General features: G+C 40.6%; 2 protein-coding genes across 3 annotated transcripts in view; both read right to left on the reverse strand.

The window, feature by feature from the left end:
* The window catches only part of syt16 (synaptotagmin XVI), a 43,654-nt gene extending 34,367 nt beyond the window's left edge, over positions 1-9,287 (reverse strand). For both annotated transcript variants that reach the window (XM_058796341.1, XM_058796340.1), the window contains exon 1: positions 9,081-9,287. In XM_058796341.1, the coding sequence (XP_058652324.1) occupies positions 9,081-9,093 (13 nt within the window). In that variant the 5' untranslated portion in view covers positions 9,094-9,287. The remainder of the gene's footprint in view (positions 1-9,080) is intronic.
* A 1,193-nt stretch (positions 9,288-10,480) lies between these two features.
* Positions 10,481-15,405, reverse strand: snapc1b (small nuclear RNA activating complex, polypeptide 1b). Its single transcript, XM_058796118.1, has 10 exons — positions 15,146-15,405; positions 14,686-14,845; positions 14,169-14,309; positions 13,496-13,603; positions 12,951-13,100; positions 12,115-12,159; positions 11,902-11,964; positions 11,589-11,724; positions 11,436-11,507; positions 10,481-10,992 (listed from the first exon to the last, which is right to left on the reverse strand). The coding sequence occupies exons 1-10, from the start codon at positions 15,274-15,276 to the stop codon at positions 10,937-10,939; spliced, it is 1,062 nt and encodes a 353-aa protein (XP_058652101.1). The 5' UTR covers positions 15,277-15,405; the 3' UTR covers positions 10,481-10,936.
* Positions 15,406-16,739: the final 1,334 nt, after the last annotated feature.

Raw genomic sequence — 16,739 nt, forward strand, 5'->3', positions numbered from 1 at the left:
AAGTCTTTTGGTTTTCATTTTATTCAAATTTAAAAAAACGTCCCAACATTTCTGGAATTCAGGTTGTAAACTGTCCTATTGACCATTGACCATGTTTTCTCTCAAATTCTTTTGCTGCTAAAATAACTGATGTATTAGGCTATATAATTACATTTTAAAATACCATAAAATATACACAAAGAAGTCTAAGAACACAGATGTCTTTCTAGGCTAGATTTCCTACTTAAAAAGGGCTATAAAAGTGATTTAAAATGCTAATTTAATGCAATTTATTACAGCACTGCTCAAAACGTGTGCTGCAACAGAACATAATTCATAACTACATGTATTTGCAGATGAGAGTTTTATTATATATATATATATATATATATATATATATATATATATACACACACACACACACACACACAAGTTCAATTAGTCATATTGCTTACAGTTGCAATATATTTTCATTATAAGGGAATTTGTTGACTACTATAGACCACCTCTGCCTGGTGGAGAACAGCCCTGCAGCAGACAGAGAGAAACCATGGCCTCATATTCAACACACATTCATCAAAGGTGCTTTGAAGTGAACACTTCAAGTGTAAAATGGACCATTACGTTGCATAAGAGTGAATATTTCACCGAGTCTGAGAGGGCAGGCACTCCTGAGTGTGTGTTTGAGAGTGTTTACATGTGTGTTGAATGAAAGGCTGAAGCTGAACACTATTATGCTGAACCATCTAATCTGCACCCACACACACACACACACACACACAAGCCAATTGCACAAGTCACAGTTGTGGCTGCGATTAAACAGCTACCACTCACACAAACAAGTGAAAAACAGAAGCAGAGATAAATATGGTTATAAAAACCTCCTTATCACTGTACAGAAAAGAGCAGGATGAACATTCTGCCCAACATCTTCTCTTATGTTTTTCAGGGGAAAGTCGGTCAGGTTTGGAACGACATGAGGGTGAGTAAAACAATGACAGAATTTAGACAGAATTAAGATTCAAGTGAGATTACATGCACTGCTGCATAGGGCTGTGAATTTCATATCCAAACACTTGGCCATGCTCTCTGCACTCTTCTACATGCGCAAGCAAGAACACACTGACCTTGTAAGCACAGAAACACATATTCACACACACCCACATGGACCTCTGTGCTGCATAAGCAGGATGGTTTCCTTGGAAACAACTCAAGCATTCTGTGAGGACTGAGGAGTGATTTGTGCATGGCTTTGTTCGCATAAACACACACGGTTTAATGTTGCCATGGATTTTCTGTTCTTGAGTGCACAGATTTCATATGAGCTCTCAATATTACTTAACATCCTTATACCATTATTAATTATTATTAACTAACTGTTATCCAAAAAAAGTTAAAATGTTTATTTCATACACCCAACATTGTCAGAAAAAAGGTTAAAAAAAACACTGTCACCGAGGCGGTACCCTTTTAAAAGTTACTAATATACACACTTTATGTATTTTTAAAGTACTACTAGATATTTTTAAAAGGTACTTATATGTACCATTTAGGGGTCAATAAGGTACAAAGATGTACCTTTTAGCTTTTGTACCTCAAGGTACCGCCGCAGTGACAGCTTTGTACCTTTTTTACTGAGAATGAGTGAGAAGGGAATCAAAAATGGCTTGTGTTGCTAAACAAGACGTTAAAAGAAATATAGGGAGATGGAAGAGATGGAAAGAGACAAACTCTCTAAGCAATAACAAAACATTGTTTTTTTAAACGCCATAAAATTCTTGCCATGCCTGAAAATAGTAAAACATCTCCATCTACTGGCCATTTGTTTGAACTGCATCATATAGCCTAACTGCTTAGACCAGGACTGTCAAACTCAGTTCCCGGAGGGCCGGAGCCCTGCAGAGTTTAGTTCCAACCCTGCTCCAACACACAAACTATGCAGTTTTCAAATAAGCCTAAATTACTTGATTATCTGAATGAGGTGTGTTTAATTAGGGTTGCATCTAAACTCCCCTGGCTTGACTGAGGAAAAACTAAATCGAAAAATCTTGTTAAATAGCAAGATTTTGTTTGTTGTTGTTCCCCCCCCCCCCATTTATATATGTATTTAATTTATTTCAAATTAAAGACAATATAACACATGTGCTTACACACTCCACATTTAACTGCTGATTAGATATGAAAGAAAAAATTTAAAGTCAAACTTTGAATGATGTGCTTACAGCCTTTGTGGAGTAATTCTTTTTTAATGCCAAAAAGTTTGAAAGCCAGCATCAAGGGTTTGCCATTAGTTAATTGGTACAGGATGTCATCTCTCTCCATCTTTGCAGTAAGCTTCCTGCCAGGCTCTAACACCCTTCCTGACATCTGAAAGCTGAAGGCTTCTCAAAATCCACTATACTCTAAACATAAAGGCACTCTTTTATTTCTTATCCACAAAATCTAAATTCCTGAACAGAAGTGGTTCAACCTGAGTAAACAAAGTTGCACAGACAGAAAAACATGCTGCAGAACACAAGTTCACAGGCCAAACTTTGAAGGTGACATTTTAAACCATGAATTAACTTCTCTTACACTATTGGCAAATTGTTTTCCTTTAACATAAGCATAAATGCTGTTATTTTGAACTTTCTATTAATTAGGCAGTAGAACCATTTGAACTGTCTAAACAAGAAGAAGTGTTTATTCCATTATCGCCAAATCAACATATTAGAATGATTTCTGAAGAATCGGGTGACACTGAGAGCTGGAGTAATGATGAAATTATGAAAATTCAGCTTTGCCATCACAGGAATAAATTACATTTTTAAATAAATTAAAGCAGAAAACAGTTGTTTTATATTGTAATAATATTTCACAATATTAATGTTTTCACTGTATTTTGATCAAACAAATGTGGCCTTGGTGAGCATAAATATCCTCTTTCAAAAACATTAGAAAATCTTTCCGACCCCAAACTTTTGAACGGTAATGTAATTTAATGTAATCTAGCATACTTAGGGTACAAATATTGTCTGTTTCATCCAGAATAATGCACCTGCTGGAAAGTCATTTGTAAACCAATTCATGACAAAATAGTACACTTTAGCTCACTCACAACCATATAATGTACAAACACAAACTTCCAGAGCCTAAATCACAGATGGGTCAAAAAGTAGGACACTGAGACACTATTAATATTCAAAATTCTTTGTATCCTGGATTTGAGTTGTATAGTACTGGAGTGTCTAGACGTGTTTCTAGAGATGGAAAGGGTCCCTCTCTAATTTTTCACGTTTTACAAGTAGATCAATGCTTTTCTGTCTCCTCCTTCAAAACACACACCACCTGAGATGATATAATCACCCTGTCTCTAACTGTCACGCTCTAATAAAGGCAGAGGTGGGGAACCAAAACACTCTATAAATAAAGGAGGGTTGGATGAACCTCAAACACACTTGCACATTCTCTGCAGGACAAATCAAAGGCTGATAACAGAGGCTTGATTCTCAAATTTCATGACTGACCAAATAAAGGTTACATTTCCCAGAAACTGTCATGTTCATGTCTGAGAATATTATTAGTCCAAGAACAGAATGTAATGTTGTAGGATTCTGGTCTCTCATGGGTTCCAGAGTCTTTAACCATTAGACTAAATAGGTTAAAGGGCCATTTTTTCATCTGAGCTATCTAGAGATTAAAACAGAACTAATACAATTAGAGATAAAATTGAACTAACGCAAAATAAAAAATAATTTGATCATTTTCATATTTCAGGCAAAGAGTTACAATCTCATCCTGGTTATAAAAAAAATTAGACCTATGTATTAATAGTAGGGTAAATACATTATTAAAATAAATTATTTATAAGGCCTCCAACTATAGAGCAGAAATCAATTATAAGTGAACTCCATCATAAATGGAATATGGGAAACCAAATCTTTATTTCATGCTTTGAAAGTCTCAGTTTGAGATGTTTCTACAGACTCTGTTAGGATAGTTCTGTCACGTCCCTGGACTGTCTTGTGTGTGTTTTGCTCCCCATGTGTGCCCTGTGACCTAGTTTCTGTCTCCCCTTGATTGGTTAATTTGATTCCAGGTGTGTCTCCTTTAGTTCCTTGATTGTCCTGTCTTTAAAACCCCAGTCCTTTCAGTTAGTGTTTGTCGGTCTTTGTACGTCAACCTAAGTGTCTACGTAAGTGTCTACCCTACCTGTGATCTGTGTTCCTGTCTATATATTAAACTCCCGTGTTGCTAATTCCTCGTCTTCTCGTTCCTGGTTCCCGGGCTCCCCCGTGAGTTGTGACAGAAAGACCGACCTATACATTAACCTCCGCATTTTTCCCTCCGTTTTGTTTTCTCGTTTTACCCAGTGTTTTTTCTTTCCGTTGTGTTCGATGGATCCCTATGTTCGGCCCGAATTCCTCCTCCTCCTGCTGGAGCAGGGGGACAGATCTCGAGGACCACACCAGACTATTCCTGATGTTAGCTAATGACACCAGCTACCCGGACGGCACGCTCTGCTCATTCTACAACGCAAGTCTGAACACCGCGTGCAGAGCGCTGTCGTCCGAGGATGGTCCTCGAGAGGATTTCGCCGCCGTGGAGTGGATGCTGGTGAGAAACGGATCACCCTCACCGTCTCTTCCGAGGATGATCTCGCCAGATCCACTCCAGACCCAGAGCCCAGCCCACCAACTCCCAGCGGTACGGAGCATCAGCCCGAGCCCACCGATGACGGAGAGCCATTGCCCGCTGCGATCTGCGAGCCAGCGAAGCCGGCGACTGAGCGGAAGATCGCCCGGAAGTTGAGCCCAACACGTCAGATCAGGTGCGAGCGGCGGCGGTGCCCATCGCGAGGAGCCAACCGTGGGCGGTGTGGCGCGGTGGAGCTCCGCCCCTGCATCACGGCTGAGGATGAGCTGATCATCTATCTGGGGCTGCTGGACATGGAGGAGGATTTACTGGACTGGGAAACGGATCTGGAGGTCAACGTTTCCCTTCACCAGCCGCCGTTCGCGGTCCAGGAAAACCCGCCGCAGAGAGTATGGCAAGCCCGCCGGCAGAGAGTATGGCAAGCCCGCCGGCAGAGAGTATGGCAAGCCCGCGGCAGAGAGTATGGCAAGCCCGCCGGCAGAGAGTATGGCAAGCCCGCCGGCAGAGAGTATGGCAAGCCCGCCGGCAGAGAGTATGGCAAGCCCGCCGGCAGAGAGTATGGCAAGCCCGCGGCAGAGAGTATGGCAAGCCCGCCGGCAGAGTATGGCAAGCCCACCAGTGCCGGCCCCTCGCAAGAGCCCGCCAGTGCCTGCCTCGCAAGAGCCCGCCAGTGCCTGCCCTCGCAAGAGCCCGCCAGTGCCTGCCCTCGCAAGAGCCCTCTAGAGTCTCCGCTGGTTCCGTCCAGCACAGCGCTTCAGCGCCCCCAGTGCCTGCGCCACGAAGGCGCTCCCAAGAGTCTCCGCTGGTTCCGTCCAGCACAGCGCTTCAGCGCCCCCAGTGCCTGCGCCACGAAGGCGCTCCCAAGAGTCTCCGCTGGTTCCGTCCAGCACAGCGCTTCCTGAGCGCCCCCCAGTGCCTGCGCCAAGAAGGCGCTCCCAAGAGTCTCCGCTGGTCCCGTCCAGCACAGCGCTTCCCGAGCGCCCCCCAGTGCCTACACCAAGAAGGCGCCTCCCTGTCTCCACGCTGCAAGAGCGCCTCCCTGTCTCCGCGCTGCAAGAGCGACTCCCTGTCTCCAGCGCTGCCAGGCGCCCCAAGTGTCCGCGCTTCAAGAGCGCCCCCAGCGCCGGCCCCTCGCAGTGCCCACCAGCGCCTGCGCCAAGAAGGCGCCTCCTGTCTCCACGCTGCAAGAGCGCCTCCCTGTCTCCGCGCTGCAAGAGCGACTCCCTGTCTCCGCGCTGCCAGAGCGCCCCCAAGTGTCCGCGCTTCAAGAGCGCCCCCCAGCGCCGGCCCCTCGCAAGTGCCCACCAGCGCCTGCGCCAAGAAGGCGCCTCCCTGTCTCCACGCTGCAAGAGCGCCTCCCTGTCTCCGCGCTGCCAGAGCGCCCCCAAGTGTCCGCTCTTCAAGAGCGCCCCCCAGTGCCGGCCCCTCGCAAGTGCCCGCCAGTGCCGGCCCCTCGCAAATGCCCACCCTCCCACCCGCTCCTGCCTCCTCCACCGCTGTCGTCTGGCAGCCCCTCTGCTCGCCCTCAGCCCACCATCAATGCGGTGCGAGCCCCACAGGACTGCCATCCTCCAGCGTCGCCGGGGCTGGAGTATCCCTCACCTCCACCTCCAACCTCCTCGGCCCGGACTCTGCCTCGGCCCGTTGACCCAGCGGCTCCACCTCGGCTCCTAGCTCCCTCGCCTCCACCGTCACCCGTCGATCCTCCAGCTCCACCAGGCTCCCTCGTCCCTCCGGCTCCGCCTTGGTCGGGCGTCGACCCGCCATCGCCTCAGGACTCCGCTCCTCCGGCTGCACCTCGTCGCTCCGTCCCACCGGCTCAGTTGGGCTCCTTCCTCCCGCCAGCTCCACCTTGGTCCTCAGTCGCTCCGGCTCCGCCCGCGGATCTCCGGAGCTCCGCCGCCTCGGTCGCCAGAGCACTCTGCTCCACCTTGGCCCCCGGATCCTCGGCATTCCCTGGCTCGTCGGCTCTCCGTCTCCGCCTCGGGCTCCTCCACCACCTGCTCCGCCGCCGTTGGTCGGCCCCTGAGTCGGAGGCCATTCCTCCTCCATGGCTCCTCCCTCCGTCGGCTCCACCGTGGGCCATCATCATGGCTGTGGCCTGGGTCCGCCAGGCTCCTCCTGCTCGGGTCCCTCCTGTCTCTTCCCTGGCTCCTCCCTCCTTCGTTGCCTCCCTGGTCTCTGTCTGCCGACCTCCTCCCGGTGGTCCGTCCTCCTCCTGAGCCTCCGCCATGGTTCCCACCCGTTTCCCCCCTCTGTTGTTCCACGGTGCGAGGACGCACCTTCCGGGAGGGGGAGTAATGTCACGTCCCTGGACTGTCTTGTGTGTGTTTTGCTCCCCATGTGTGCCCTGTGACCTAGTTTCTGTCTCCCTTGATTGGTTAATTTGATTCCAGGTGTGTCTCCTTTAGTTCCTTGATTGTCCTGTCTTTAAAACCCCAGTCCTTTCAGTTAGTGTTTGTCGGTCTTTGTCGTCAACCTAAGTGTCTACGTAAGTGTCTACCCTACCTGTGATCTGTGTTCCTGTCTATATATTAAACTCCCGTGTTGCTAATTCCTCGTCTCCTCGTTCCTGATTCCCGGGCTCCCCGTGAGTTGTGACAAGTTCACCCAAAAATGAAAATTATGTCATTAATTATTTACCCTCATGCCGTTCCAAACATGTAAATGAAACTTCGTTCATCTTTGGAACACAAATGAACATATTTTTGATTAAATCCGAGAGCTTTCTGACCCTCCATAGACAGCAACGCAACTGACACGTTCAAGGCCCAGAAAGGTAGTAAGGACATTGTTAAAATAGTCCTTGTGACATCAGTGGTTCAACCTTAATTTTATGAAGTTACGAGAATCATTTTTTGTGTGCAAAGAAAACAAAAATAACAGCTTTATTCAACAATTTCTTCTCTTCCATGTCATATGTTTGAATAAAGTTGTTGTTTTTGTTTTCTTTGCGCACAAAAAGCACTCGTAGCCGTTTACAAAAGTTTTTTTTTTTTTTTATATTATCGAAAGTAAAAAAATTAATCCTCTCAAACTTATCTGCATTTCAAATGCATTATAAGCTAACGGCTTTCAAGCCAACAAAAAGTGGAAAAATTATAAAACTCTTATTTTGAATAGAAACTGAAACTTATAAATTGTGTAAAATTACAAAACACAAAAATGTACAACACAGGACAACTTGCCCTGATCTGACATTTATGAAAAATACCTTTATACTGAAAGCAAGAGTTCAAGTTAAAATGCGCCTTCATTTTATAATTGGCTTTTCACTTTCAGAAAAAGAGTATAAAGAGGTACAGGTAATCTAAGAGGCACATCTTTGTACTTTATTTACCCGTAAATGGTATACATTACTACCTTAGGCTAACTAAGGTGTCTTTTGAAAGGGTATGCCCCAGACAGCTCTGCAACCTTTCTTTTTCTGATGTTTTATTGTGTGAACTTGTTTAACCACAAGCTCTTAAAAAATTATGATATTAAAATTTCAGTTTGGAGAAAATACCCTTGTGAAATACTCCCTATGTGTAGCCGCAATCTCCCTGCAAAATAAACCAGTACATTTCATTATAGATCTCTTTAATGATTTATTAACTGAACTATTTTTAGTACGTTGGTTCTACATTTCCATTGGAAATCTAACAAAGTTGATTTAGAGAATGGAAGGACTTTCAGCAGGGGCAAAAATGTTTATTTGTATATGATTAACACAGTTGCACAATCTGCCTCTGACACTGATATGCGATTCTTCAGTTGGCTGGACGTATGAGACAATCTTGAAAAATGAGGCTTCTTCAAACTGTGATTTATCCATGCTACGTCTTCTGTATTAAATATCAGGGCCTTGAACAGCCTTAAAGTTGATGTTAGTGTAAGTGTATTGATGTGGATTTCTTTGTGTGTTATAAATAATAATAATAAAAGAGAATAAAATTTAAGCCAACCATTTTTTCTTTTTGAAAATCTGAATTGTTCTCCAAATTGGTGTGACGGTAATGACAGCAGTATGGGGGACAGTGATTTATTTTAAAAAGCCACTTAAATAAAAGGTATTGGAAAAAACACGATCAAAATTATTTAAGCCATTATAATGTGTGCTTTAAAACTAGAATGATTGAAAAAAAAAAGGCAATAACAATCAGCAGGTGAGGAAATAAACTGCAACACTAGCAACAGCCAGAACATGGATTATATAAAACTTCGCTTGAAATTCTCCAGGCGTGTTTATAATCGTTTGAATGAAATGTCAGTTGCTATAATGTCATGTACAGTACAGGAGATGAACCATAGATGATATGAATGATGATAATGATGCTGGCAAAATTCATCGCTGAGCCCTGCCTCAAAATCAGCCAAGGAGCTTTAATTAATGAATAAACTGATAGTGTGTATGACGATATTTGATCAGGAATGAATTCTAAGCTTTCTAATATCGTTTAAGCGATTAGTAACGCGTTACTTACTATCTGATGCCATGGTGGCGTTGCACTGAACCAGCGGCGTCAATCACCCGCCCTTATCGATCAATATCGATCGATATCTTCATAAGTAAAAACAGCGAGGCTTGGCTCCGGACCTGCTGCACGTATCAGTCCGTCTATCCCCGTCAAACCTGCTGGAGACGGAGGAGAAGCCCACCGGGGCACACTGCTGTCGCGGGCGAGCACACGGGCACGCGGACATCTGGACGAGAACGCGCCGCGCGCTCGCTAAGCTCTGCAGCAATGACCTCCAGAACCTTCATCCAGACTCAGTTATGTATCAGTGTAGCTATGCCACATTCAATTTCCGCATATAGGGCCTATATTAAGGGTGTTTCTTCAGCTTTTGTGTACTAGGGGTTGATTTTTATTTTTGTTAAATGAAAACCACAATAAATCTGTCCTGAAAACTTTTTACCATATGCTGTATCTTTTTTCCCCAGATGGACTTTCAATCTTAAAATGTATACAAAAAAAAAAATCTATTATTAAATTTGTCTACATTGTAAGACTATGATGATCCAAACAAGTAGTAAACTAATTTCACAGTGTAAAAATGACAATAACTAACAATTGTGACAACAAGTTTGATCGAATATTAGTGTTTACCAACAGTGAGACAAGACCATGAAAAAAAAAGGAAAGAATAATTGTGGGTATTTTAGAAACATAAACTAATAGCTATAAACAAAACTTTTTACTGAATTCTTCTGTGATATATGTATAAATTTTGTTATATGAGAAAGTAAATAAAGCAGAGTGTTTACACACATACAAATATGAGTCAGTTGAATCATGAAGAGCAACACTGAATAGTTTAAGATTTACTGAAAATAACTGAAATTACTGTAAATCTACTCTCAGTTCATGCAAAGCTGCTGCAGTTAGTCGCTAAAAATAAGTATAACATTTAAAAAAAAAAAGAAAAGAAAAAAAAAAGCATTATACTGGAAGCATAATTTTCTATCCATCTCCAGGAAAGAAAGAAGTCGAAAACACTATATGTATTCGCACAAATTTAGCAAACTCTGGCCCTACACTGCTTACGTGTCTCATGTTCCCAGCATGCACAGAGAGAAATAAATCTAATCTTTATGTGCAATCAGTCACTATGATTTGTATGTATTGAATTCATCTTAAAAGCTACGGCCTATTAGGTGCAAACTACATCAATCTTGACTGTGCTGCAGATCTAAATTATCAGGCGACTCCACACTTTGGCTGAGGCACGAATGAGCAAGGGAGAGAAATGCTAGGATTCAAAGTGATAAAAGATATTGATTAAAATCAAGCAGCCGAATGAGTACATCAATTAAACCTTCAGGTTAGAAAGAACTGGACCACATGCATATAAAAGACCACACAACTCTCTTTTCTCAGTGTGTATGAGATGTATTAGCTGGCATGAATACAATAGAAAGAAAGTGGACTGATATAAAAACAAAAGAAAAACAGGGAAAGCCAAACATTCTGAATTATAAAATCATTAACATCATTTAAAACAACAACATATACTACCCATTTTAAATAGCTGCTTAATAACATGTTAATGTAAAAACTATCAAAGAACAGTAAACAAATAGCATTTTTATATAAACAATTATTGTCTAAAATGTATATCTTTCACATATTCTGATGCCAAATGCTAAAATACAAAAAAAAAAGAAAGAGCTGTCTTAAAAGCAACTTACACTCACTGCCCTTAAACCCAAAAGCAGCAACGTTTAAAATTACATAAAACAAATCAAATGAAACTGGAGCTCAAAGCACAAATATCACTAGCTTTTAACACTGGGCGGCCCGCCAATCACAGTCCATCCAGATGGTGCTGCTTAATACTAAGTGGGATCGCTGCTCTTGTCGGGGTTCCAGTTGAATTTTTTCTTCTTTTTTTCTAGGGAATTAAAATGAAAAGACAAAAAGTGAAGTTCTTGCATCAAACAGGCTCTTCTTTCATTATTAGTTAGCATGATCTAATGACCCAAGGGTATCTGCAGGGTTAGAAATCCAATTTAAAGCTTTTAAGCACCTGCACATATAAAACGACATGGGCAAAATGACTCTAAAATGATGATTTAAACTACTTTACAGTTTAAATAATACTGGTTTTGACAAAAACAGAAAGTTAAAGAATGATATAAACCTCACATTTGAGCCCTTAAACCATTTTAGGTAAAAGGGTGATATTTATATTCATTAAAAAAAAAAATGGAGCTTGTAGAACTTGCAACAGTCCTGTGTTTATTTAGAAAAGTAATTAAATCATAGCCTTTTGAAATGTAATAATCACATTAAGCCACATTAATCAACATGACGTAATCCCATCTGTTAGCTTACCTGGTTCCACCTCTTCTTTCACTGCACTCAAACACCACAGCCGGGTCAAATTCGAGCCCTCATTCTCATTTCCTATCATATAAAAATGGCTATAATCAATCAATGCAAACCAAAATGTAACTAGGTGAGTTCATCTGGGTGGGCAGGTCTTACCTTGAGTTTTGAAGCGTAACTGAGTGCGCGTTTTAAGTGATGGGAATCTTTTCTTTTTTGATGGCACCTTTGGTGAAATGTCTGGTCCGGCTGCTGGGACCAATTCTGTCTGTCTGTGACGTCGGGACTTGGAAGCCTAACAGGGAAATGATGGAAAACAGTGCAATTATTTGCACAGTCTTATTCGGATTATGCTACATAACCTATCTACATGTAAAGGCCTTGTAAAGTGTTTATTTTATTTGCTCATGTTATTAATTATATACAGTTTTAACAAACAATCTGACCAGTCTTTTATGCTTTGTATATTTACCTCTATAACTTGTCCATATGATTTGGATTTGATTGACGCTAACAGCTGGGCTCTGCTGGAGCTCTTTGGATGGAAAAAAGAACACAGTGAATGACACACCCCTCTGGTAAAACAAAAGTACTGCAACATCACAAGATTGCTACACTGCTGCAGTATGGAACGAAGCACTATGTAGTATTAAAGAGATAGATATGAATATTAATTTGAACTTACTTCTTGATTTGAAGGTCCCTCTCCAGCATCCTGCTGCTCAGACGTCTGAAAAAACAAACAAGCAAAAGTAAAACATATATCATGCTTTAGACACGCACACATATACTTTCTATATACATATTCAGGAATAAGTTCAGGATTAACTCACCAAGATGTAAATGTAATGTAAAATATTTAAGATTTACACTTTTTTCTTAATTACATTTCTTAATGCTAGTAATGTTGAAAACCGTGAACAGAAAGTTGAAAAGGACAGCATTTATTTGAAACAGAAATCTTTTGTTATATGTGACCCTGGACCATAAAACCAGTCTTAAGTCGCTGGGGTATATTTGTAGCAATAGCCAAAAATACATTGTATGGGTCAAAATTATCGATTTTTCTTTTATGCCAAAAATCATTAGAATTTTAAATTTTACTATCATGTTCCATGAAGATATTTTGTAAATTTCCAACCGTAAATATATCAACTCTTAATTTTTGATTAGTAATATGCATTGCTAAGAACTTCATTTGGACAAATTTAAAGGCGATTTTCTCAATATTTTGATTTTTTTTGCACCCTCAGATTCCAGATTTTCAAATAGTTGTATCTCAGCCAAATATTGTCCAGTCTGAAAGCTTATTTATTGATGATGTATATTCTAAAAATTTTAACTTAAGACAGGTTTTGTGGTCCAGGGTCACATATTATAAATGTCTTTACTGTCACTTTTGATCAGTTTAAAGCATTCCTACTTAATTAATGCATTAATTTATTTTAAAAACAAACAAAAATTAGTTCCTCAACAACAAACAATAATAAAACATAGATTCATAAGCACAAATAAACTTACTGCACAATTCATCTGCCAGCTGGAATAAGTGAGGACGGCACTGTTTAGTTTGGGAACCAGGTTTTGTTGTACAAGATTCAGGTTTGGGTCTGGTTCAGTGAAAATGGCTTTCTTCAAACCTTCATAATGCTCATGGACATTTGCAATTTCCTAAGGTCCGGAAAAATACAAATGGACTTGTTAACAAAACAGCCTTCCCATTTACAAGCAACTCCTTATCACACTTTTAATTGTCAAATAAAACAGATTTTCATTTAAAAACCCTCAAAAAAAAATCACAAATTAGATGCGGTTTCTACAGGCTGACTTTTAGTGAAAATTTTGTTTTGTTATAGCCATAATAATTGATTAAGATCAATATTTAAATCATGTCTTTGACTGATCAGTGACACAACCAACATGTGATGTTTAGCACTGAGTTTAAACGTAATAAAGCAGTTATAAAAAGCTTCCACGCATTCAGAAATGTATTTAAACAAAACAAATGCTGGAGGAGACACATTTTAATACAAAATGAAGCTCTTGAAGCTGTTATGTTGAATCACCTCTAGTATATCTGTGGTGACGAGTTCCTGAGGACGTGATGGCGGATCAACAAACTCTTCACAGATTTTCCTCTTCCTTCCATCTTCCCTCTTTATCCTGAAATTGAGCTGTAAACATGTACAATGAGCACCTTTGACCCGAGTTCAGAAACCTCAGGTTAAATAAGTTTGTTTACATCAGAATGGACACACACAGCAAAGAAAAAACACTGCTTAATAATGTCAACATGTAACATCATTCATCATTCTTCTCCTGCGTGACATATCCTAGTGAAACAGGATATTCAGTGTAGGTTGGGACTTTATCCACATGAAACTGACTAATTCATCAAAGTGACAGAAAAAAAGGACTTGAAAAACTAAGAGGGATTAAATAATTACACAATGCATTATAAAGCTTGATGACTTTGTATATGGTCATCTTACACTAAAGACACGTGACAAATGAAAATGATATGTGTTGTAATATCATCTAAAATATCAAACATGTTTGATATCCTCCAACTGTATGGAATAATAGTCTGAAAGAAATTTGAGTTTGAGTTGATTCTTCCAGACTGCAAATCACAGCTAAATTCTGGGGTGAAAGTTGTGTAGTGTATTCAAGCCTTTAGTTGTAACACCGTGACTTGCAACCAGTTTAGATTCACGAGCACTGAGCTTATTAACTTACCGGTGTTGGCATGGCAGTGAAGCAGAAAGCTTTATCTGACAAGAGCTTTCTGAAGACATAAACCACATCGTAATGTTGAGCATTCACTGCATCCTTCTGAAACTGCATAACATCCTTCCAGTCCTTCAGAGCAATGCGGATCTACAAAGTAAAACATTCACAAAGAAACAGACAACCGCTCAAAAAAATTACAATACATGAGTTTTAATTCTGTCTTCATTTACTGTCATGTCATTCAAAACCTGTATGACTTTCTTTGGAACATAAAGAAGATATCTTGATGTTTTGTCCAAACAATAAAAGCCAACAAGATCCAAAACAAAAACCTCAACAAATATCTTTTGTGCTCCACAGAATAAAAAAAAGAAAAGAAAAAAGTCATACAGGTTTTGGAACGACATGGGAGTGAATAACACCAGGCCCTAGTAACAGAACACAACAATTCTAAACAGAAACACTAAGACAAACAGTGACCCAGAAGGCTGACAGAAAGATTAGATGCTGGGTGACAGCACACCTTCTCTCTGGGAGTGGCGAGTTGTGTGTTGAAGAGGCCGTACAGCAAATAAAGGGCCCCCACTCTGATCTGGAACGTGTAGGGAGGAAAGAAGTATGGAGACACCACAGACAGAACCAGACGAGCAAAGCGCCTTCTCTCATTTGGCTCTGGTTTACCACTGCAGAGGAAGAGGAGAGAGAAAGAAATGACTTTTTAAACATAATAGGGGATGGGGACCCCTCATACAAGATCATATTTGTGGGTCCGTGCATGGCATGACTACAAGACTGAAAACCCCTGCACTAAAGCATCGATATTTCAATAAGAAATACTTTCAGATATACAGATAAGACTGAAACTGAAATATGAGTTTTGCCACAGTATCACATGTTCTTTATATATTTCTCTTATGTGATGATTCTAATCTCATTGAAAAGGATTCGCATGAAACTGTCACCGGCATCGATGTCAAACTCACTGGAAGATGCTGCTGAAGTCCATGACTCTCCAGATCTCTACAAACTGCTCGTACCGAACTGACTCGGTCGCCTGAAAACGACCCAAGAGTTCTTCACAGTCTGTTTTTACCGGTTCCCTGAAATTATCCATCCTGCCCCGTAATCACCACAAAGACTTCATTGCTTATGTTTTAAAATGAGATAAAATAGCATTGTTGTTTCTGTTCTCGTCTCGCTCACATGTTGCTGTTTGATGAGAGGATTAAAGTTTTCTGCTGCCATCTAGTGTCTCGGATGTATGAAAAGTGTCAGTGTCCCGAACACAGAGGTAGAAACGTGACTTGCAGCTCCACCTGTGGCACCAACTATTATCAGAGGATGATAAACAAATTTGAAGGATTCTGTCGATATAATACAGTAAATTATGTACAAATAAATTTAGTAAATTCTATACAAATACTCAAAATTATTACTTTTCAGGAAACAACTCAAAGCCAAAAGTTAGCCTATAGTTTTACATTTTCATAAGGGTTATTTTCACATGAATTTGATAAAGATTGAAGTAAAAGTAGTACTAATGATTCCACCAGTGATAGTCAAAGAGCAATTCATAAAAATAACATTTTAAAAAGAGAGAGAGATTAAAAAAATAAAAATAAAAAACAGTCTGACATCTGTAATAGCCAACTAGCCTAATTCAAAAGTAGATACATTAGCTTGCTGGCACACTCAAGAAAGAAGAAGTCTTAGTAACAGAAGCTCGAGGCTATTGTTTTCAAAACAAACATTCAGGCAAACATGATCAGTATGCCTGCTGGATGGTAACGCAGCATATTTGCATCTCAGAGATGTCTATTTAATGTGCGTGTTTACATTGTTATGATTTAAAATCATTAGTTTTTGCAGATGTATGTGCTATGTGGGAGAAAAGAAACCCATTTCATTTTCACTCTTAAACATTGAAGTATTTTACAGTGTGCCTGCATCAGCATGGTGCCATTTATGTGCTTTTGTCTTATAGACATATCCGTCACTGGGTGGAGGGCAGGGCAGGTATGGGTAGCCTATATATAGGGCATCGCGACATTATTACCTTATTACTAAATACCTAATGTTATTGTTCTGCTAGTATGTGCATTTAAGCATTGGATCTTATGTGACAGAAGATTGTCAACCGCCATTTTTTCTGTTTTCTTCCCACGTCTGTAATTGCCTGTACTGGTGACACATACAATCTAAATGTTTTCCATTGAGCTCAAGCATTTTAAAACTGCTCTTAACCTTTAAAACCAACCACAGATTGGTTTGTGGATTGCATCAGAAAATCTTGAAGGATTTCTAAACACAATTTTTGGAGTATCTTCTGAAGCAATTCACAAGCCTTCTTTGCTGCATGTGTCCTGTATGTAAGGACAACTGTAAGGATGTTTATAAAAATTGTTTTGAGTATTTATCATGTTTGTAATCAAGTAATGCATCCTTTCTGGAAACTGACTGCTAAGGCAGGTACATGCTCAAGAGTGATTTAATTTGTGCAAATGATTTCATTAGCAAATAATTTGTCAATGGATTGTCCTAGTACTGGCATATATAATACCTGAGGTTAACCGACAT

The sequence above is a fragment of the Onychostoma macrolepis genome, chromosome 13 (genome assembly GCF_012432095.1).
Source record: "Onychostoma macrolepis isolate SWU-2019 chromosome 13, ASM1243209v1, whole genome shotgun sequence".
Lineage (NCBI taxonomy): Eukaryota > Metazoa > Chordata > Actinopteri > Cypriniformes > Cyprinidae > Onychostoma > Onychostoma macrolepis.